This window comes from Spea bombifrons, chromosome 5 (genome assembly GCF_027358695.1).
Source record: "Spea bombifrons isolate aSpeBom1 chromosome 5, aSpeBom1.2.pri, whole genome shotgun sequence".
NCBI classification, from domain to species: Eukaryota; Metazoa; Chordata; class Amphibia; order Anura; family Pelobatidae; genus Spea; species Spea bombifrons.
In genome coordinates this window covers 37,644,268-37,669,431 of record NC_071091.1, presented here as the reverse complement: position 1 = coordinate 37,669,431, position 25,164 = coordinate 37,644,268, and the positions used below count along the sequence as shown (strand labels likewise).

Sequence of the window (25,164 nt, the reverse complement as noted above, 5' to 3'; positions counted from 1 at the left end):
GTTCCGCATCAGGTGAATAGCTTTCTCTTGACTATCCCTATTTTACAGGAATCTTTGTCGATCAACCCACCAGAGATGGTCTAGCATTGTGTCTTCCCTGCTACACAGAATGTAACTGAATGTTTTGACCAGCTTGTGCCTGCCTTAAAAGCATGCCTATCCATGTTTGAAATGGCCAAAGAAGGACACTTGTTTTAGGCAGTGTGGTATGAGCGATGTGAATGTATGATAGTGCTCTACACAAAATATATATTAAAACTTGTTTCTGTTCACATATTGAGGCCCTGGCGCCTTGCGGCACCTACTTGCGCCCTCTCTCACGGTGCTCTGCTTGATGCTCTCGCGCGTCTCTCACTGCCTCACGGGGGCTACTGTGTGCTGTTACACCACTCGGTGACTTGTTTTATGTACGTTGTGCCTGTACCCATGGATGTTTTTTCACTTATGCCTATGCTGCTCTGTATTCTCAGGTTATTTTGTGTTCTGTTCCGCTCAAGATTGGTTTGATGGTACCTCCATCTTGTTGGGTTTGATTCTATAGAGGTGGTTTCAACGTATGTGGTTTTTTAGCTCAAAAGGAAAGACGGATGTTCGTCGTGGCGCAGTCTGGCAGCCAGCTCCCATGCACACACACTTGTCTGTACACACACGGGTTTTCTTTTTTTTATTTTTTTTATTTTATTTTTTTTTTTATACATATACTCTCTTTCCCGCGCATGCTCCTCGGCGCGGGTTGCCATGCGCTTAATATGTGGCCCATTCCTTCACGGAGCTGCCTGCTCTCACGCACACACACATTTGCTTCTGTTCACATATTGAGGCCCTGGCGCCTTGCGGTACCTACTTGCGCCCTCTCTCACGGTGCTCTGCTTGATGCACTCGGGCGTCTCTCACTGCCTCATGGGGGCTACTGTGTGCTGTTACACCACTCGGTGACTTGTTTTATGTACATTGTGCCTGTACCCATGGATGTTTTTTCACTTATGCCTATGCTGCTCTGTATTCTCAGGTTATTTTGTGTTCTGTTCCGCTCAGGTTTCCTTTCCGCACGCATATGTTCGCGTGTGGCGGCGGGAAGGGTCTTTCTTCCTTGTTTGGTTGTTCACCTCCCCGCACGTATCGCCTTTTTTTTGCCGACTCGGCCCCACCTTCCCTCTATTGGGGGTGGTCCCTTTTTTGCCGTCTCGGCAGGCGTTGGGTGTGTTTCAGTCCCCTACCCGGGGCTCCTGGTCCTTCCGTCTCCCCCCCCTTTTTTTCTTTCTCCTCCCTCCCTTTCCTCTCCTTCCTCTCTCTCTGCTAATCCCCCCCCTTTCCCCCCCCCCCCCCCCCCCCTTCCCAGTATACAGTCCCCACTGCTGCGATGCAGGCTCTCACACTTCTCTCTATTAACGCTCGGGGTCTTAATATCCCGGAGAAGCGTTCCCACCTGCTACGCGATTTACGTAGGGAAAAGGTGGATATAGCCTTTATTCAGGAAACGCATTTCTACAAAAGTCGAGCCCCTAAGCTTTCTGACCGGTTCTACCCTACTGGTTTCTTTAGCTCTAACCCTGCCGCGAGGTCGAAAGGAGTCGCTATCCTTCTCTCTAAATCTCTCCCTTTTCAGGAATTGGGTGTTTGTGCTGATCCGGACGGGCGTTATCTGTTTGTCAAGGGGACTGTGGCGTCACAAACATATACTTTCGCCAACCTTTACCTCCCTAACCGGAGTCAACATATGGCTCTGAAACAGATCCTAGCTAGGCTGCAGGACTTCGCGGAGGGGGTGCTGGTGTTGGGCGGTGACTTTAATGTGGCTCTACACCCCTCTGTGGACACCTCCTCTGGCCACTCCTGTGTCCCTCGCCGCGTCCTGCGCTCCCTCCTCTCTCAGCTTTCCACGTACCGCCTTGTTGACTGTTGGAGGGCTCTTCACCCTTCTGATAGGGACTACACTTTCTTCTCCACCCCCCACAACTCCTATTCCCGTATCGACTACTTCTTCGTCCCCTATCACCATGCTGCCCTTCTACGCCGGGCTGGTATTGGCCTGACGACGTGGTCCGACCATGCCCCTGTGATGTTATCCCTGTCCTCGCCTCTGACTCGCCCTGTGGAGCGCTCCTGGCGTCTGAACGACGCAATCCTTTCCGATGAGGGGGTGGGCGCTGAGACCGCTCAAGCTTTATCCCTTTACTTTGATGAAAATGCGTCCCCCGAGGTCCCAGCGCTTACAGTCTGGGAAGCCCATAAAAGTGTGATCAGGGGTCATTACATACGGCTCTGCTCCCAGCGAAAGAGGGCGGCGGGGAGGGAGATCAGCTCCTTATGTGCGCGCATCGCGGTGCTAGAACAGGCCCATAAGGCCTCTCTGTCCGGGGACATCTTGCAGCAACTCACGCTTCTTCGTGGGAAGCTGGCCACGATCCTTAACGATAAACACCACTGCTCTTACTTACGGAACAAGGCGCTGTTCCGCGAACACGGGGACAAGCCTGGCAAGTATTTAGCTCGTGCCCTCCGTGGCTCCCGCCGCCTCACCTATATCCCTAGAGTTCGTTCGACTACTGGCCGTCTCCACCTCCTACACTCTGATATCTCGAGGAGTTTCCTCGATTACTACACGGGCCTTTATAATCTCCCGTCTTCGGATGGCGACCCCTCCCCGTCCGGCGGCCGATCGGGGTTGGCGGACTATTTGGACCGTACGCGGCCGCTGCGGAGGCGCTGGATGCTCCTATCTCTCTGCCTGAGTTTGTTCACGCTGTGAAATCCTCTAAAACGGGGAAGTGCCCGGGGCCCGATGGATTGCCTTTGCGGTATTATTCTCGATTTCGGGACACACTTGGCCCCTTTTTTGTTTCGGCCTTCAACTCCATCCTGGAGGGAGGCCAGATTCACGCGCATACTTTGTCGGCATCCATCTCCCTTATCCCTAAGGAGGGTAAAGATCCAGAGCAGTGTGGCAGCTACCGCCCCATTTCGCTCCTCAACTCCGATCTGAAGCTGTTTGCGAAGATCCTCGCTACGCGCCTGAAACCGTTGCTGCCCACTCTGGTCCATCCGGACCAGACTGGTTTCGTGCCGGGCCGGGAGGCCCGGGACAGCACCATTCGTGCTCTTAATTTGTTGCACTATGCTCGAGTCACCTCTACGCCTACGGTCTTTCTCTCGACTGATGCGGAGAAGGCTTTTGATAGAGTTGACTGGTCATTTCTACTGGCTACTCTCCGCCGTATGGGTTTTGGTCCGGGGTTCCTCGCTTGGGTCGGCTCCCTCTACACGTTCCCCTCCGCGCGTCTCCGAATCAACGGTTCTCTTTCTGACGCCTTTCCTATCCGCAATGGGACCCGCCAGGGCTGCCCCCTCTCGCCGATGTTATTTGTGCTCTCCCTGGAGCCTCTGCTGCAAGCGATACGGTTGAACCCTGATATTAAGGGCCTTCAGGTAGGTCATACCTCTCATAAGTTGTTGGGTTACGCGGACGACCTTCTTTTTACGGTTTCTCAGCCTCGGATTTCTCTTCCTTCTATATTACGGGAACTTCAGTTATATGGCGCACTCTCCCACTTTAAGACAAACATGTCCAAGTCGGAGATCCTTACTGTCAACTTACCTCCACGGGATTGTAGTGCTTTGAGTGCTGTTTTTCCCTTCAAGTGGTGTGCCTCAAAGTTGCGCTACCTGGGAATCTGGTTGTCTGCTGACCTCACTCAGCTTTATGCTCTCAATTTCCTACCCCTGCTGGCGTCTCTGCGATCTGATCTGCGACGGTGGTCTGGGCTTGCGATCTCTTGGCTTGGGCGCGTCAATACCTTGAAAATGACTGTTATGCCCCGACTCCTATACTTGTTTCAAACCCTCCCTGTACATATCCCTCTTTCGTTCTTTGCTGCCGTCCGCTCTGCTTTTCTTGGATTCGTGTGGGGCCGCCGTTCCCCTCGCGTTCGCTTTAGCACGTTGATCCTCCCCAAGTCGAGAGGGGGCCTCGCGCTCCCCTGCCCTCGCACTTACTATAGAGCCTGCCACCTCCTTCGAGTCTTGGAGTGGGTACATCACCCGCCTCAGAAGTTGTGGATTGGAGTGGAGGGTGCTCTTTTGGGCTTCCCCGCCCGGTCCCTGCCCTGGCTGGCGCTTCACACGGCTAACGGACGGGCTTCACGTCATCCGTTTCTCAGGGCGACGCTTCGTGTCTGGCACTCCTTGCTGCGAAGCACTACGCTGTCTACCATCCCTTCGCCGCTCACCCCAGTGCGGGATAATCCGGATTTCCCGCCTGGAATGGGTGTTGACCTTTTTCCCGCGGCCATTGCGGCACGGGGCTCTGGTATACATGCCTATCTGTCTCGTACTGGTCTTGCGCCTTTGGGGGACCTGGTGGCCCCTGGTCCTCCGACCCTCTTAGCCCGGCTCCGTTATTCACAGCTTCTTCACTTTTTTCGGTCCTTGAGTCGGCCCCATCATGTCCTCAGGGACCTTACCACGTTTGAGCGTCTCTGCATTACCGCCTCGCTCCCGGCACATGGTGTATCCCTTCTCTACGGTCTCCTCCTGACGGTCTTGCATCCCACTCCTCCCCCCTTTATGGGCAGGTGGGAGTCGTCTTTGCACGTTGTCTTCTCGGAAGGTCAGTGGGAGAAGATGTGTATTCTTACGCACCGCTGCTCCATCAGTAATAGGGACCAGGAAATGTGCTACAAACTGCTTGCTCAGTGGTATCGATCTCCTGCTTCTACTGCACGCTACAATCCTGCTATGTCGGACGCATGTTGGCGGTGTGGCTTTTCGCCTTGTTCCATCCTCCACCTCTGGTGGGACTGCCCTGTCCTACGCCCTTTCTGGACGACTGTGCACTCGTACTTGCAAACCCTATCGGACGACACGATTCCTTTTACCCCGGAGTTTTTGCTCCTTCATCACATGTCCTACCCGATTTCTTGGTATAAAGCCTCTGTGATCCGCCACTTAGTGACTGCAGCGAAGGCCCTGATCCCCTTGCACTGGGGAGATTCTGCCCCCCCTACGATACGGGAGTGGTTTCAGCGTGTTGAGAGGATGCGAATCCTCGATGAGCTGATGTGCTCCGCCTCGGATGCGGTAGATAAACACCTGCGCACTTGGTTCTATTGGATGCGGCTCCTTTCTGACTCCCCGGTCAACTCCTTATTTGACACTCCCCCCGTGTGAACTCACCAGCTCCTTACTGGGCCCCTTTTTTTTTTTTTATTTATTTTTTTTTCTCTTTCTCTCTCTCCCTCTTTTCCCTTCCCCCTCCTCCCTCTTTTCCCTTCCCCCTCCTCCCTCTTTTCCCTTCCCCCCCTCCTTCTGGGAACCACGCACCTCCCGGTTATGCCCCATTTTTGCAACCGTATATCCTATTTTTTGTACATTATATGCCGTACCATTCTGAGTGGTCTGCCCCAGGGCTGTGCGGTCTGGGTATGGGTTTGGGACTTCTCCCTTACTGTATTGATATTACCTGCCGCCTGTATGGGTCGCGCCCGCATGTATATGCTTTTTTGGTATGTCTCAAATGTATTTCCCACACTTGTGGGCGTCTTGGGTTATTGTGCGCATGTATGCTACCTACTGTAACCTCTGGCATATTGTATTGCTGCCTGTGTTCCCTTGTTTTCCTTTCCCTTCCCCTGATTTTTCCTTTCTGTACCCCTGATTCCTTCGAAAATCTCAATAAATATTGATTTACCCTAAAATATATATTTAAAAAAACCCAGTAAATTGGTTTATATGTTATATAAAAGTAAAATATATCTTTAGAAATGCCTTATGAGTCTTTTTGTGTGCCCTTGTAACCTATTCAAGACTCATCATAATGCATTTGTAAAGAACATGATATATACTACTTTTATATAACATATAAACCAATTTCCTGTTGTTTATTTACATATTTTGTGTAGAAAACTATCATACGTATACATCCACCAACTATTTTCAGCTCCTTGAAAAGAGGAATAGAAAGGAAGAAATTTTATCTAAACAACCCATTTTTTTAACCTACGTAACTTTTTGATAAACCACATTGCGGCAGACTACTGAATAAAACAGGTGGAAAACATTATGATGGTTCCTAATTTCCAACTGGTTTACAAATACCAAAGTGCAGTTTGAATTCTGCTGGCAAAACAGAAATTCATTGCTACTTTGAGACATGACTGACTGAGGCATGCAATAAATACTTGTTAAAAGGAATTTATATCATTCAAAATATGCCTGAGTCCATAAAATCAGTTATTACACCAACAGACACTATGCATGAGTCTTACTTCTTCTTTATTAAATTTGATTTGTTAAAGTTTCAGTCTCCATACTAAATTTACAGGCCGTTGTTCAGTTATGGTAAGATTATTATTTTACTACTCGTGCAATCTGTATTTTATTTCAAACATTTGTGCATTATTATAGGTATACCTGGAAACTTTAAGCCTGTGGCTAACCAGAGACCCCCCTTGGCGGCAAAGACTACCCGCTGTTGTCATTGAGTGGTCCTGCACATCCAGGGGCGTAACTAGAAACCACGGGGCCCTGATGCCAACATAAAACATATGTAAACACAGAAATGACACACACTTACTCATACTCATTAACACACACTCCATCTCACCTAACTTACACATCCATGCTCACACACATACACAAATCCATGCTCACACACACAGAAATCCATGCTCACACACAAAAGTATACATCCATACTCACACAAAAAAGTACACATCCATGCTCACACACACACAAGTACACATCCATGCTCACACACACACAAGTACACATCCACGCTTACATACATACATATATATAAACACACAAACACATCTACATACATCTCCCTCCCGCCCCTGCTTACCTCTTACCGCTCCTGTAGCTTGCTATCTGGCTGCTCACACACTGTGCGAGCAGCCTCTGTTTCACACTGCGTCACGTTATGTCACAATACCCCCAATACGCTCCTCTCTACCCGTGCCTGTTCAAAACAGTTTAAAAAGGGCCTTTCCGACCTGGATTTGTGCGGTCCAGGTCAGAGGGGGCCTTTCTAAACAATTTTGAACCGTTACGATGAGATAGGAAGAAGGGGTCACAGGGGTCGCACCGGGCCCCCTAGAGGAACGGGCCCGGTTGCAGCTGCCTTTGTAGCTAAGCCAGTGTGCACACCCCCATTTAAGGGGGGAAAATAGGCAGGGAGTTGGGTGTGTTAGAACCCTGCTCCCACAACGGTTGAAAAAATGTACCTCAAAAGGAGGGCACATGAAGGCTGGTTGGTTGTATATTATTTAAAAAATAAATAAAGGGGAACTGCAGCCATATTAAATATAATAGTTATGTGGTGGTACCTTTCCCCCTCCCCCCAGCTGTTTGCCATGTAGTAGGTGTGTTTGGCCACATGATATACTTACTGCCAGTCAGTTCCAGCGTGCATACACATGGAAAGTGCCTTGGAGCTTCAGCCTCTGTAATGTAAGGATTTATTATTACTACTACTATTAACCTTAAAAAACACATATTAAAATACTCATAGCGTACTTTAACATGCATTCTTTTTTAGTTAGACTGCCAGGGACATTAAACTGTCCCTTTAAATGAAATAATAAAAAAGAAACCTTTCCTTTAATGCACCTGTCAGTTTGTTGAGAGTCTTCTTAAAGTCATCTGTTTTGCTCAGATTTATGGGAGAGATCCTTTGGAATTTGTCTAGGGTTTCTATATGAATTCATCTCTTCACTTTCCTTTCATTTGCAGTCCATATGGCCTTCCTGCTAGGACTGGTTACATGGAACTTAATATAAAGATAAGTAACTGAATACAAAGGTATCTTTAGTGTTTATACCCAACTGTCCCTTAGTACACTAAAAAAGAAAACTTATTAAAACATCCAACCCTAGAAGCAGCCATGGTTGGCATTCCTTTAGTCCGCAAATGTAGAGATTAGAAGTCTACAGAATTTGCATCACATGTGTAGAGCAAGTGATCAATAGATATGATTATATTATCAATATGATAAAATTGATTATATTGATTATCACATGATATCAGCCAAACCAGGGATACCAGATTCTTTCTTTAACTTGTTTAGGGAAAGCAAGACTCACTTCAAGTCATTGTTATCATGAAAGGTGTTTTCCCCCCAAGTCCCATGTTAAAAGAGATAGATTCTCTATCCCTGTTCACTTATGTCTGGAAGATCCACAGTACATCTATCTATATATTGTCTCTCTTTAATAAAAATGTTCTTATAAAAAAAAGAGATTGCCTTGGCAATTGCAAGTGGGGGGAAAGTTGTGTGATTTAGACCTTGAATATGGGATGAAGCACCAAAAATAGAAATTAATTGGTACTTTTTCTCAGTCGTTTTCCTAATGTTTATGAGCAACCCTATCAGAATAAGGCTAAAGCATATTTTTTTTATATCTAAAAATGTAATCTTGATGGTTACATGCTTTAGAGTGATTTGTGGTACTGATATTTGACATTCTGCTTTCTTAGTAGAGTATCCTTTATAGTACAACATCAATACTGAATATGTAGATGGCAAGCTTAAATTTTAGCACAACATACAAATCTTCCTTTTGGTTTTAATATAGCAGATTAACACTTTCATGTAACTACTAGGAAATCGTTCAAATAGAACAGAGGAAAAGACTGCTACCTGCAGGCAGTAAAGGCACAATGACCTTAGTGAGCAAATTGATTAGACATATCAATTACTTAAATAGCAAACATTGGAGATAAATGTATTACCCCCAAGGGTACCAATGTTACCCCAGCAAAAATAAATAAAACAGACATGTTTTTTTTCTTATGGACTACCCAGAGCAGCCTAAGCATTTCATTAATTGTCTTCAGCTTGGTTTGGTTGATGAGGGAAGTCTGTAAATATGTTCTTGGTGAAAAGAACATTTCCACAACCCCCTTAATTAAGCAAAGAAGAGTGACCTGCTCCCGCTTTCATGTTAGCTGCCTGTGCTGTGATATCACATGAATCCATCTGGCACATGACAGCAGGTGATTTAATAACCTGTTTTATTTAACAAAAAAGTTAAATAAATAAATACATTTTAAAAAAGGCCTCATGGAATATCCAACAGCTATTGCCATGAAACCAAGATCAGCACTAATACCAGCGCATAAATACATGTATACACTGTGTTACCGTACAAATCACTTTTTGAGTGGATCATGTTATTCTTATGGATCATGTTACTCTGAAGAAATTTTAACAAGGGAATTTTGATTATAATACTCAAGTATGGATTAGAAGAATTCCACAGCGAGTATGCTTTCAAATAAACCACAGGACTAATGTTGAGAAGATAAGCAAAGTTTCTTATTTTGAATGTGTTAGTAATACTAATAGCAAAAGCCAAAATGACATTGAAATAGAACCTAATAAGCATTAAAACTTGGAACCCACAGGCAGAAATTCATTTCTTATTAAATCAATTTAGAAGATCTTATGTTACATGTCAGTTGAGGTGAACCCAGTTTTTGACATCTTTAGCTGTAAACCATGTAATTGAACAAAAGAAAGCACATAAAGGTTTGTAAGTGATGCAGATATGGAAGAATACAACATTCAATTAGCTTGACTGGCAAAAGGTTATATTATTTAGTTTAGTATAATGTTTTTCCAAACTTGTGTTTATCCCTAAAATGGTAAGACTCCCAATGTTAATTTTAATGTTTGATCAGCTAATTGTTTTAATAAATAAGTGGCACATTTATGCATTTATGTATTATTTTAAGTCAACAGGCCGTGGCGTATTCTGGTCTAGGGTACCAGGTCGACTGGCACAGTCCCTCTGCTGCATAACAGAGAGCCAATCGTTCCTTGTAACACCATTAATTAATGGAATGATTAAAAGGGAGATTGCTGATCTCTCGAAACCAGCCCAGTAACACGATGGAGGACTATGCCCAGATGGCACAAACTCCATAGTTTACTTCTGCCATGTGCTATACATCCTTAAAAGGGGGACATAAGAATATGACATCATTGTTTTAACACTCAGAAGAAAGTTGTGGCTGATGGTGCTGCCTGAGCTTAGGCCTAAACTCGGGCAACCCCGAAGATTAATACGCCACACTCAATAGGCAAACAGTAAAAAGCCAAAAACACACCTCCAGCAATCCTAAACTTGATTAAAGAAAGTTGTTTTTGAGATTTCATTGAATCTCAAGATGTTGTAAGTTTCAAAATGCACATGGAGTTCCACGAGCATAAAGTAAATAGTAATGTTATTTTGTAACTATGTCTTTTTTCCCCATTCCTGAGTGAAAGGGTCTTTTTTATGATCTGGCATGATAGCTTGTCTAGAGGGCAAATGGCACAAGCAGGTGTCACAGGTATAAAACCAAGTGCCAAAATGTAAAATAAAATGACCATGCGCAAAGTAGTCTTGGCCGTGCACCCTAACATGGCGGTTCCATAAAAAATACTATGCAAATCTACTTTTCCTAATCTGTTTACTGACACTGGCACCAGCATGTCTGACAGATACTGGTGCCATTGTCCTGTATATTTCCCACCATACCAGCCAAGTTTCTCTGTTTAAAAGGCAGTCCCTCTTGGGGGGGAAAAATCCCTTGTCGCTGTGTTATCAAGATGCTTGAAAGGTTTGCTGAGTATGTACCATTGTTTTCTACAGTCATTAAAATCATTAAATATATGTGTATATATATATATATATATATATATATATATATACATATAATACAACATATAAAACAAATGGGCAATACGAATTCCAGAGATCCCTTCGGGTTTGACCTGGAGTCTCTGGGTGAAGCCCAGTATCTCTGAGTCTCTTTGTTTTTTTCTTCAGACTGGGGAGTGGAATTTTGGCCAGGCCCACCATCTACCTACATCCTGCCTAATGCCAACTAAAGGCTGTTTGTGGTTAAACGGGCCCCTACTCATGGCTAGCTTTGTCCCATCTAAGACTAGATGAGGGAGATCTCTAGGTAGCCTAACCAAGGAATTTCCCAGTTATAGATATAAATTGATCAGCCATAACATTATGAATAACACTGATAACACTTGTTGTCATGGCACTGGGCAGTGGGTGGGATATGTTAGGTAGCAAGTGAACATTTCTCCTCAAAGTTTATGTGTTAGAAGCAGGAAAAATGTGCAATCATTATTGAGCGACATTGACAAGGGCCAAATTGTGATGGCTAGACAACTGGGTCAGAGCATCTCCAAAACTGCAGCTCTTGTGGGGTGCTCCTGGTCTGCAGTGGTCAGTACCAATCAAAGGTAGTCCAAGAAAGGAAAAGTGATGAACCAGCAACAGTGTCATGGGCAGTCTAAGGTCATTGATGTATGTGGGTGAGCGAAGGCCCGTGTGGTCAAATCCAACAGCCGAGCTACTGTAGCTGAAAAAGTTAATGCTGGTTCTTTTACATCACCTGGATGGGCCGGTGAGTATGAGTCGCTTACCCGGAGAACACATGGCACCAGTATGCATCGATGATGGCCCTACCTTGTCTCTTACAGGACTTTAAGGATCTGCTGCTAACATCTTTGTGCCAGATACCACAGCACACCTTCAGAGGTCTAGTGGAGTCCATGCTTCGATGGGTCAGGGATGTTTTGGCTGCAAAAGGGGAACCTACACAATATTAGGCAGGTGGTCAAAATTTTATGGATGATCTTTGTTAGCAATGTTGTCTTTAATGACTTACATATGGACATCTCCAATGACTGACTTGTTAATCATTGCAGAACGTGGTATTAAAAAGCCAATTCTCATCATAAATGGTAGTAATTCTAGACTGAGCATGGATGATACCAAACATAAACTATTAATGCACCCTTTGTTCTCAGAAATTATTATGACTTTATGTATAAAGTCATATTAAACAAGTTCATTTTTTTATTTCAGATAAAAAAAAACCCTTGGCTTTTTTTGCACTTGCAGATAAACTCCACTTCCTGTGGCAGCATTTTACAATTTACAGCTGCTTGCTATTCTCAAGTCTGACATAAGGAAAGTTCAACCCTTCACTCACACCTATCGGTGCACTATGCAGGTCCGTCCCAACCAAGAGTAAAAATCAAGGCAGGCATAGATCCAGCAACTGGACAGAAAAATAAATCTCAAACTGGAACACTTAATCTCATCACATTCCCCTATTGAAACATTTCCCTGTCTCAGAGTTACTCCATGAACGCAGGGAGGTATCATATACTGTCAACCAGTCGGCCATAGAGGTTAACCCCTTAAGCTGCAGATATTGTTTGGAATTTTGTACACACATAAATGGAACTCACTTTTTTTACAGTAATATGGTTTTCTGTTATATTAATGAATACGTCAGTGGCCGGATAACTCAGACCTACTTTGTTCAACTCAGCTGCAGTGCAGTAAAAAGGAGTGCATTTATCTTTCTTCTGTTAATTTGAAACACATACTGTAAATTCTTTATAATGTTCACCAGATGATGATGATGTGTGTCTCGGCTCTACTATATAAACAGAACTCTAAGGAACCTAAAAGCAGAATTCCTAAAATAAATGTGCATGCGTGTGTGACTAAAACCAGTTTAAGTATGGGAATATAATGCTTGGCAAGTGTCCACAGTTGAGCATCTGTCTGACTGCAAGAAGGCTGCATGAAAGAGTTAATTGACAGATTATTTTTTTGTATTTAACACTTATAATTCCCACCAGTGTCACATACATACATCATGGATCTTTTGGCACAATTACCATAGGCTCCTCTATACTCTAACAAATGTGCATACATACGATACAGAACATGGCCAAGAACTGTCAGATGATATAGACATGTTTTTATGACATTTTGTTCAATGTATGTTATATTATATGGTATTTATATATGGTATAAAAACGAACAGTTGTGTTATTTTAATTAAAATATTCATGGTTAACACAGCATTTGCCTTAACCCCTTAAGGACAATGGGCGGTCCCTAAACCCATTGAACACAATGCATTTTGAGCCCGTACATGTACGGGCTTTGTCATTAAGGGGTTAAAATGAAACTGTGTTGCATATTCCCACACCCAATGGAAAACAAAGGAAAGAAGAGAGATGAAAGACGTGATAGGAACATTTAAACACTTAAAGGGATTTAACAAACTATGTTTATTTCAGGGGAGAAATGTTAGAACAAGAGGCCATAGTCTAAAACTGTAGGGTCAGAGGTGTAGGTGTAATATGAATACCCTTTACTTTATTGTGAGGGTGATAGATGAATGGAACAGGCAAAGCCAGATTAAGTGCTTGGGGCCCTGGAGCGTTTATACATAAAGGGACAGTTTTTTTTTCTTGTGCCCAACTATTTTTCCACGTCAAAAAGAAAACAAAATTAATCTTTTTTTAAAAATACATCTTTTTTTGTGCAGATTTATCTACATTCTTTTATCTATTGTGACATTTGACTGGACAGTTGGCAAGTGGCAAATAACTCCTGCTCGAGGCTGCCTCATTCATTTGAGAATGATTGTAAACAAATATAATGTAGGTCACAACATAATATTACATATACTACGCAACAGAAGAGTGGAAAAAATAGGCACTTAAGCACCTCTAAACTGACCTAGCGGGCAGCACAGGTTACAAATCAAGTAAGTCTACTACAGGATGGAGGGGCTCATCCCATCAGAGATAATAGAGGCTAATAAAGTGCAGGAATTTAAACATGTATGAGATAGATGTACGGCTATCCTGAATTTAACACAAGACCTAGTACTGAAAAAAACAAGCAGATTAGATGGGCGCAATGGTTCTTATATGCTGTCAAATTCTGTTTCATTACTTGAACCTCAAAAAAAACTACGAAACCTCAACATGATGTTTTGGCGCAATATAGATATACAGGATTGTCTAATGGTAACATAAATTTAAAGGCCCAGTCATGTTCATTTGTTTTTTTATGATCAAAGAAGCATAGCTTATTTGCTCTTATGTTGCTTACCTGGCAGACTCCATTTATCTCAGTGTTATTCACTGAACCATTTATATATGTCCGAGCTCTGTTATGTTATTCCTATCTAATAGACCAATGCTCTGACTCGTACTACCTGTGCTAAACAATAGAATGGCCCTGTCTTAATCATCCATCTGGCTACTTTGACTAAAGGCAGTCTTTGAGGGAACAGACTTCATTGGAATTGCCATAAGGAATCAAATCAGTTTGGTACGTGAACAGGGAGAGTCATCCCAAATGTCCCTGACTGACAGTGGCAGCCTCCAGATCTGCAGTTTTCTGCAGATCTGCAGAAAACCAGGATTTTGTCAATGCCAAAAGAAATGACTATATACAATGCTAGATTTTATGCTCAGCAAGAAAAATATTTTCCCACGGGTCCCCCACTTTCAGAATACTTACACTCCATGATGCTCTCCGGATGTCAACATGTCATATATTTATTTTCCTATTTCGCTCTCACCTTAGCGAGCTGCTTCTAATTTTGTTGTCACATATAAAAAATAGGTAACATCTGCAGACTGGGCACAATAAACTTCTTGCCATGTTTGGAGAAAAATCTCTAGAGTTGTATACCATTTTTGCAATGAATGAAAGAACTGCCAACTTAAGAAACAAAAATGTTCCAAATGTTTTGTTGATTGGATTGCTGGTAAAAAGCCAGGGCGACTTGTGTTGTTTCCAAAGACCATGGATTATCCCCAGAAACGCTTCCCTGCATATATAAAATGGTGTGCTTTGCAGACCGTGATATATTGTGATTAAGTACTTTAAGTGGCCCTTAACCTTTACAGTGTTGCATGACATCAGGTTTTACTCATTCAGAATTTCCTTGGCCCCGTTGTGTCAAAACATACCTTATTATATAGGAGACTTTAGATGTTCAATGGATCTTCCTTGGATTTCTCCCTGCGTTTGTGTACTATTTTGTAATTTCAGTTGTATTTAAAAAGTATATCTTTTTTGTAATCAAACATTATTTATTGTAGGTTCACTAAAGACTCCTAAATCACTTCGATTGAATTAACCCCTTAAGGATAATGGGCGGTCCCCAAACCCATTGAAAATAATGCATTTTGAGCCCGTACATGTACAGGCTTTGTCATTAAGGGGTTAAACACCAGTGCCGCAACCCCAAATTTCTGTTGATGGTGCTTCACGTGCATACCCATCTACCTTTCAGGTGTCCAAATGGGGACATTTATCCTTAGAGGAGAGGAAGCCCTGCCAGGTGGCCTAGTAATAAGGCAGCCCGAGATGCGTCATTTAATAGGCTCGACGTGCATTATCCAGTCCTCTCCAAAACACCTTTGCAGAAAGGAAAGAAAATAAAAGGCCGCGGAAAGGAGCTAGCCAGGATCTAAATGCTGCCTTGTTACTCTAGGTACCCAGGTGAATACATGTGGAATTGCAAGTAAAAAAAATTGGATAGTAGCCCTAAATGTTTAAATCAAAGTGATTGCTCCTGCTGTCTCTATATATTTGTCAGCGTATAGCTTTATGTAGAGGTCCCACACATTAATAATGTGAAAATATCCCCAATATGGAGTATACATAAAGACAAAAAAATGTGCAATAAAACAAAATAAAAATTATATGACTTTATTGTTCAGATGTAAGCCAGACATAAGCTTCTTACTGGATTAATGTGAAAATCAGTAAGAAAACAAGATAATTCTTGGTAAATCATAAAAGTTCATCAGAATTCAGCCAATTACATGTCATTCAGAATTATAAAAACAATATATCTTTTTTAATCAGACCCATATCAATTTACACAGAATTATGTTATATAAATTAAAATGACATCCAGTACTTCTGTCTGTTACCACTACTGTTTCACCTGGATACTATCCAAAATTTCCCTTATAACCAAAGTTATGTAAGTTATGTACCAAAGTACATAAAGCTGTCATAACTTTGCTGAAATACTAGACAGGAAAATACTTGCTGTTGGATGGAGCCTGTTTACCACAAAAGTTGGCTAATTTATAGGCTAATTACCACCTGCTCTTCTACTTAACCAAACGGCAGTAGAGGGACTATCTTTTACTGCATTGAGAAGTCATGAAAAGCTGAAAATGTTCCTGAGCGTGATATTAGCTACTGGAAGTCAATGCCTTGTGAGATACACATGGTTGGAATACAGTTTCTCACAATATTTTTAGTGTTTTCGTGAAGAAATTGTGCCAAGCCAAAAAATTTGCTTCAAATATGTTAAAGGAAGTATCTGGAGGTCTGTTATGCTTTCAGTAAGAACTCCATTGGCGTTAAAAAAAAGTCTTCCAAGCTAATTGTAGGAAGCATGATAGTTTTTTCATCTTTGCTGTAATCTGCACAGAAACCCCAATTCAAATCCATTATTATTATATTTTCCTATTGTTTACCAACAGCTTTAACAGGAGTTTAAAGCATTCTAGGGTTCAGATAACTCATTGATGTCGATACTATACAGAAAAATAAAATTAGAATATTCTGTTTTTTCCCGTTGTAAAACACCTTACTCATCTGCAGAACTATGTATTATTATTCGTTCAAATTATACATTTCATCTTACCAGCCATGGATCTAATTATTCATGTGCTATCAAAGGCACACTCCTAAAACATTATCCTCTCTTGCTAAAATACATTCTCTCTATCCATCATTTAAATTAACAAAATTATTATAATTTATTGTTTTATATAGCACCATCAAATTCCATAGCGCTGTACAATGGGTAGACAGGACATAACAAGTAGTATGTAACATAACAAATTGACTTACAGGTGATTATTATACAAATAATAACTAAAATAAAGACACTTCCATATTGGACTCTATTGTTCGTGTAATTGATGGATACTCTTACTGAACCTCTCTGTTAAAATAGGTTCTCTTTTATAAGTTCGGCATCTTTCAAATAAAAGTCAACATGCATTTATTTTAATTATAATAAATACATATAAATACGTAGAATGCCCTGCTTTTATATAGCGCATAAGATTGAATTTGTGGAGGATCTGAATATTAAAAATGGAGTATCCAGGTTAGTCTGCTTATCTTCGTGACTTTGTGTTCATGTGAAATCCTTTTATGGTAGTCAGTTTTTACCAACATTGCTGATATTTTTAAACCAAGACACCAAGTCATTACATTTTCAGATGTTTCCCACTGTGTAGGTTTAGGTTCTTGGTTTTATCTTTTAATCTCAAGGAGAACCCATAAAGGTACAGTTGAGTTGCAGAGAAAGATAAGTTTCCACTTCAGCTCTCTTTCCAGACTGTGCTAAAATTAATCGTCTTGTCAGCTTGGCATGACCCTGCATTAAGGTCAGTGGCAATCAAATGACACGTGTGTGGCGTTGCTGGATACATACATCCTTACAGTTTTGCAGCACATGTCTATATACTCCAGCTGGCATCCCACACAAATGGTAATAACGGTACTTGAGAGGTGCCTTGGTGCACTGCCCTGTAAGACGTTTCCCCGATGTGTTGTCATTGTCTGCTATCCAGTTATCTGCAAACATGCTTTATTATTTCACTTTTGAGCAATACGTGATCACACTGGATCATCAATTGGCTACAACCTCTGCACAACTCTTAACAGGGTTAATAATGTCATAAATACAGTGAATAACACAATAATTCTTTTCAAAATACATGTTTTACTTAGATGCCACTGTTCTGGTTTTCTCTGGACCTACTGCTCCCTGTTAGCCTTGAAATGCAAACATTCAGTGTGGTTCCATCAATATGTTAGACACAAACGGAGTCACTATTATTATTATTATTACACATTTCAACAAGAGACGGTTATTCCTTAACTAACACCCATTCAGAACACCCATACAGCATTAAAATGTATTGTAATGTTATTACATCATGGCTATAATGGATTACAGCTATCTATAATACACATGGAAACATACATGACATAAACTGTTTCTCATGGCCTTGGCTGCGTTTATTTGTTCGTAGACAGAATGGAGACTATCACTGGCCCTTTCTACTCTCTTAAAACTATCCTGTTTATAGAGCACATAGCATTCTCAGAGGAGTAAACATCAGTCAGCCTTACAGTCAGCCTTATTTAGACTAGGGTTGTCCCAAAAGTGCTGGGGTTTATTGTGATAAAGTTTGTAGGTGTCATCGTAATTTATTTTAGGTCAAATCTGGGCTAGGCCTCACAGATGGAACCTATCTTGTGAAGAAATATGTCATATCCCTGTTAAAACAATACGTTGCATATAGTAATAATATTAAATGAAGAAATAAACGCAAGAACATTTTGTAGATTGTACAAAGCAGCCACTGTGTTCATATAGATACATGCTTCATGGGTTTCCTAAGCAAATCAGAGAAAGGTTTTGATTAGGCACTATTTCCATTCCAAAATGGAGTGCATCCTGGTGGGAAATCGAGGCCCACGCTCAGCTTTCTGGGATTCAGTGGGTTAACTCTGCAATTCATCAACATCTGGTCTTTCTCAGCTTTTCCTTTGTGATTCGCACCTCATTTTTCACCAATGCAATCAAAGTTCAATGTTGATTCATGACAGCTTTATGAGGGTTTTCTTTTTGCTGAGACTCCATGTATTACCATTTAGGTAGTTGTGGAAATACTGCTAGTTTTGGTAGAGGTTCAAGCTCTTCTAAATTAGTGACATTAGAAGCTTGTCATGTGTTTCTTGTTATCTGCCATAGGTTAGTTACCGGCCTTTTGTTAACATATAAGTCAGCTCTTGTATACTCTATGATGTAATGCCACACAGTCTAAGATAAAACACAATGTTTTAAAACAGTATGACACGTGATACAACTCTCATTTCATGTTTAGGAGTCAAAAGGGAACAGAGCAGATTTAAAAAATACCTTGGCTTTTTTGTAGGCAAGATAAGAACATACATTGCTCGAAGAACTCAACATTTGGCAGTTTAGAATAACTATAATTCAATAATCAGAGGGTTTTCTCTTGAAGCAATGCAATTTTTTCTACCAAACGTAAATAACTTTATTTTTACATTTTAGCCTGAAATAAAATTATATGTTATCATATTACTCATATGAACATGTTGCCATAACATTAATTGACCATAACATACCATGACCTGTTTGTGGCTTGTCAGTCAATAATCCCCTGGGAAGATTGTATGATATTAAAAGGGTGATATTAAGTTAAGTTTTGAAACTAAAATTATTTACAGGAGCCAGTAGCTTGCTTTTGACATTGATAAATATGTAAAAATGTTTGGTTATTGTAACCTATGGTTTAAAGTGGAGTACAATTGCAGAGGAGGTCACTGTAACAGAAATTTGGGAATAGACAATATTTGTTTCTTACTTCGCCTATTTTATTCTAGGGAGGCAGGACACAGTGCATAAAAGAAGTCTGCCCGATCCTGTCATGCCCCCAACAACTCAGCCATATACCCACTGGACAGTGTTGCCCTAAGTGTGTAGGTGAGTGAACATATTACATGATAAAATCCAAGCCTGGGATGATATTCTAAAATAATTTAAGGAAATACCTCAGTGTTTGTGTATTTAAAAAAAAAATCAGTGTAATAATACTTTCAAATTCATCTGATTCATTCTATCCATTTCTCTCAACATCAGAAATACCAAAACATTGTATTTTTATGGTAGTGTCTAAAGTAAGCTATGTTTTCAAATATATTGTGCGGTTTTTGCTCAAGATCATAAAGTGCAGAGGCGCTGAGCTCAAATTGTTTTGGCTCTCATGCGTAGCGAGTTTTAATACTTTATACTATTTAGCACACCAAGAAGTGACGCACAACATTAACACAATTGTTTGACTGCTTATTAATTAGCAAATTCCTAAAATACTGGATTTCATCCCTAGAGTACCAAATTTGACACCCCTGATGTAATGGAATTAACGAGCCTTGTCATAAGTATTAAACCATGCGTGTATTTATATTGGAGCCTTACAGGGAATGGTGGTGTCGTATATTACAAATCAAAACTAGAGGAAATGGGCATTCATTTTCATGTCATAGAGCATGAAAAGACCCTTCAGGGTCTTTGTTGCACAGAAGGATTCCAAAGCATTTAAAATGTTTTGGGCGCTCTTAGTGTATCCAAGGCTAAAATAAATGTCTCAATGAGCAGCTTTAGTCAGGAGATTCGGATCCGTTGCTACCTGATAGCTGCCTCAAGCCAGCCCTGTTTCTCTTCCAATAATATGCATTGAAGGATAAAACATTGGCAATTTTTACGTTAGTACTTGTTTGGTTTTATATTCTGAAAAATGTGGCATGAAGTTAAGTTGCTGCATAGTTTAAAGGGACACTCCATCCTTCACATGCACTTTAACACATATAATAGCCACGTGGTCCCTTTACATTTTTGCTTGCTCCATTTTGCAAATGCATGAGGGGGGTTCTACAGAACACACACTAAAAACCCAGCACATGATGTACTTGCCTCCAGTGAACGCTGCTTGCAGGGTCCATCAGTGCTTCCCTGCCACTGGTTGACAACGTCAAGCAACCAATCAGTCGCAAGAAATGTCAGATATAGCTGCAAACTCTGTGTCACATTAGTGCTTTATTTGTTACTTCTTTCCTCTTTGAAGAATGCATATATTTACAAAGTACTGATAGAGTACATTAATATGCATTCTTCTATAGTCTATAACCCCTTAATGACAAAGCCCGTACATGTACGGGCTCAAAATGCATTGTTTTCAATGGGTTTAGGGACCGCCCATTGTCCTTAAGGGGTTAATTAGGCTGTCCCTTTAATATTAAATAACAATTATAGTTCTCCTATAGAGTATTGATCAATCCCAATTATTCAGGGGTCGGTGTTTGCTTCACTATCCCTGCATTTGTGATGTCACACAGCTTAGATCACAACCACAAACAAATTAACCCACACACAGCTGTATCTGCCCAGTGGAACAACTTGCATAAAGAAGGCAGTGGGTTTCAACAAAATATGACATGGCTGCTCCTTTAAAATAACATTACTACTTTCTGGTGCATAAAATGTTAAATCTGACTGATAACTTAGTCACCTTTGCTATATAGATAATGGTTCTAGAATATTAGATATTATTCTATTGCCAGGCTGTACTGTGTTTGACTTAAGTTCAGGATTACAATGTTATTGCTCAACAAGCCCAAAACTTTGCTGTCTACGACTCAATGTCAACCACCCTTGCCAGAAAGAATAAACAGTTCTCTTGTGATATGACCTTTGTAAATATTGAGAGCATTTGTGTGTGTTATATGAACTTTTTTTCCTCCTGTTTCAATGTTTGGACTGTAATTTACAACATGTTAGGAAATACAAACAAAACATATTATTGACACATAACTGCATTCTTCAGAATTTTGGAATTCTTTCCAAATTTAAAAGGACAGGGGTAATGGCACTGAACACTAAGGTGGCAGACCTTCCACTTCTCTTCCATTTTTATGTTTACACATAAAAAATAAGTAATCAAAAAAACTATAGGGAGAATTAATCTGTCAACTGTAGAACGTGCAAAACTACCAGTGAGGACTGGTTTTATTGACAGTAGTATTTGCAGTATAATCTATCAATTTCTGCCACATTTTCTTAATAAATCTTTCTGACAGAGATATAAAAGTCCAACTATGACGGAACTACTACTAATAAATTAGCAAATAATTAAATGGTGATCATGGTAGATAAAGTTCAACCTATGTTAGAGTGCCTGTTGAGTGCCTCTGCTGTATGTTATGCAGGTTTGTTAGTATCTGGTTATGTATAAACTCATAGAAGTTGGTCTTCAAATTATAAATTAAGATTGTCTAGGTCAGTGACATTTGCAGCGGTCAGTTTGCAACTTTTTGGCTTATATATGGCCCTCTCCCTGCATGTAATCTGTCAATAAAACTACTATTAACCATTACTATTAGGGTATATGCAATGTATTCATTATGCAGTGTATTAAACACTGTATAAGTATATTATTCTTCTAACCAACTTACAAAAAAGTCACAATATTTTCCTATGAGGAACATTAATTATATGAGTAAAGTTTTGTATATACTCTTGCAATATCATTTCGATTATGGGGCAACGTAAAATACTAACTTTCGAAGGATCTTAAGACATTGGTATGTAAGAAAGCTGACTGAAACTTAGCCCAAAGTTGTTCATGTTGTATGCCTCTTTTTCATCAGAATGTTCCTCATTATACATTTAAGTGTGAGGTTACACAAGGGAAGATTGTTGCTTTACTATAAATAAAATATAATGTCAAGAAGGTAAAATCACGTATTAGTTTTTTATGACTACTATTACCTAAGAAACCAATGGCCTTTATGTTTTTTTTTTTCTACATGCTACAGTAATACAAATCATAATCAATGGTTGAACCACTTACAGAATGTTTAGGTTTTAGAGGTTCTATAACATACATCACGACACATATTCAACCATTATCAAAGTGTTAACAGCCTTGTCTTTTTATGTCTTACATAGGATCTTGATGGTCTAGCTTTCTTTAAAATAATGCTTACACTCCAGATCATTAAAAAACATTTAAATGGGAATAACGACGGAATAAATATATGTTTTAACTTCATAAAATACAGTGTTGTATACAGTAACATAGGGTAATTTTTTCTTTAATAAATGTCATTAAAGATGGCATAAATCTGCCATTATTGTAGGTTGTGATGTTTTAGGTGACTTTCTCTCCTCAAACGCCAAACAATAAGCTTGCGAGCAGGGCTATATCTTCCTAATGTATTGGTTTATCTTTTCTAGTCTTGTCATACCCCTTGAATATATGTATTGTATGAAGCGCTGCGTAAATTGTTGGCGCTATATAAATAAAAAGATAATAATCACGAGTCCGATAAGGCTGTCTGCTGAATACACAGCCACATGCTACATTATTAGCTTTAATAATTCTGAAGTATTCCAATAACTACTAAGAGCACTAAGGTCATATAGTACATGGTCACCTCTTGTGGGCCCAGATTAGCTTTTGTATGGTTAAAAAACATCTATTTTGACTTATTTGCTTCTAGACTTGTGTGAACATAGTGTGTGACTGGAAATAGTTACATTTACAATGATAACTTTTGTTGTTGAGATGTATTATCCTTGCACAAAGAGTGCCTTTGTGTTTTGGCATCTTGAATTTATAGTCCAGTATCTGGGTACTGTTTATTCCGTGTTAATCATTCCCGCAATCAGCTGAGATTGTAATAATCACTTCGCCACATGTTTTACAAGCATATATTATGATACATGAAAACAATGAAAATAGATGTGAAGTGCAAGACTGCACCACAGACTTCCAGACTCAGAGGCCGAGGATGAAGGAAGGGGTGAGGGGAGAAATATTTTTGTGTGAATATGAAGGGGTGTGTACTAAGGGAAGAGTATGAAGAGGATGGGGAAATAATGCAGGGTGGGTATGGAAATAATGCATGGTGGGTATGGAAATGATGAAAAGTTATGTTAGGGGGCGTGAAGATGGAGGTGGGTGATTGTGATGCCATTCTAAAGCATAAACGTACCCATTCATGCTCACACCCACTCTAACACCTTACACATACATGCACACACACTCTTACAACATTCATATGTAACCTCAAATATTGCATTTATATTTTTATTACAATAAAACATGGCAATACAAGTTTATTAGCCATGAGAAAGAAGTTGTGTCAAAATTATCTTGGGGAAATTTCAGCTTTACATTTGCACAAGTATTCCGTGTGTAGTTACTTTTGTAACAGGAAAAGATTTGAACAACATAAGATTTCTGCACACACACCAACTACTAAAAATTAAAGGGAATATTGGTAACAATTGCTAGCAGTGGACAGAAAAAATTAAACTCTCTCACTACGAAAGCCCTACCTAACTGTATTTGTAAATTGGGTAAACAACAAAAGTTTATTACATAATTAAACTAGATAAATTTTACAATGATTGAGTGACTTATTTGTGTACACATATTGAGGCTAAATAGTAAGACTTTTTATATAAACAGGTATAATAAGCTATATGCATACCTGGGAACTCTCTGGGTTTGACTCGGGGATTGCCGGGTGAAGCACCGCTTCTCCAGGTCAAGACCCGAATCCTCCGGGTCGCGGGAGCGGGGTCTTGACATGCCCCAATCCCCGCCCATTTTCCCTTTAAAAGGGGTTGTTTCCCGCTGCCATCAGCGGGAACGCTCCCAATGTCAGTGGGACCGCCCCCGACATCAGTGAAAACTGACATCAGGGGGGCCTCCCACCGACACGTCACGGGACCGCCCGCTGACGTCAGTGGGCAGTCCTGGCTGCATTTCATTGTGAGTTTGTTTTAGATCTAGGCAGAACAAAGCTGAGTGTATTACAAAAATATGTTCCTCTGAATGCAAAGTATCATATGTACAGTACACAGCAACACTGACTAAAGTAGTTTTTTTATTTAACATTATTTAAATACCGTATTGGCTCGAATAAAGGCCGCACTTTTCCCCCCACTTTAAGTCTTTAAAGTGGGGGTGCGGCCTATATTCGGGGTCTAGCGCCCGACGTCCGGGACATGCAGTCCTGGGCGCCGGGCAGGCAGCGGGGTTAGGATACAGATCCCCCACAGCGGTGCAGGGGACCTGTATCCTACTCTCCGATACGCTCAGAGAGCCTCCCCTGCCAGCACTTTCCACGGGGGGGGGTGCCGGCATGGGAGGTTGTCTAAGCGCATCATGCGGCCGGTGACCGTCCGCACAATGCGTTTTACCTCTGCCCCCAAGACTTACCGGAGCAGACTCCCGGGTGTCTTGCGGGGCCGGCGGGGGACATCTGCGCAATATGCGTATACAACTTCCAGAGTGGCAGCATATCTCGGGGGGGGAGGAGGAGGAGGAGGACAGTGGCAGCATATCTCGGGGGGGGCAGTGGCAGCATATCCCGGGGGGGGAGTGGCAGCATATCTCGGGGGGAGGAGGACAGTGGCAGCATATCTCGGGGGGGGGGACAGAGTGGCAGCATGTTTTTTGGTTCTTTTTTAAAGAAAAAAACTTTTTCTTTAAAAAAGCACCAAACTTTTAGGGTGCGGCCTATATATGGGGGCGGCCTATATCCAAGCCAATACGGTATATGAACGGAAGTGTTAAAATAGAATGACCCTATTTACAGATATTATAGAAACACAACGCTATACTAGTGCTTCTTTATTGGCCATTAGGCTGGCTCATGTCTGAATAAAAACCCTTTTTTGAAATGTAGA

The 25,164-nt window shown here is 41.1% G+C and overlaps 1 protein-coding gene across 2 annotated transcripts in view; it reads left to right on the top strand.

Annotated features, from left to right (window-relative positions):
• The window catches only part of BMPER (BMP binding endothelial regulator), a 114,100-nt gene that overhangs the window by 47,143 nt on the left and 41,793 nt on the right, over nt 1-25,164 (top strand). For both annotated transcript variants that reach the window (XM_053468018.1, XM_053468019.1), the window contains one exon: nt 19,290-19,389. In XM_053468018.1, coding sequence (XP_053323993.1) covers nt 19,290-19,389 — 100 coding nt within the window. The remainder of the gene's footprint in view (nt 1-19,289; nt 19,390-25,164) is intronic.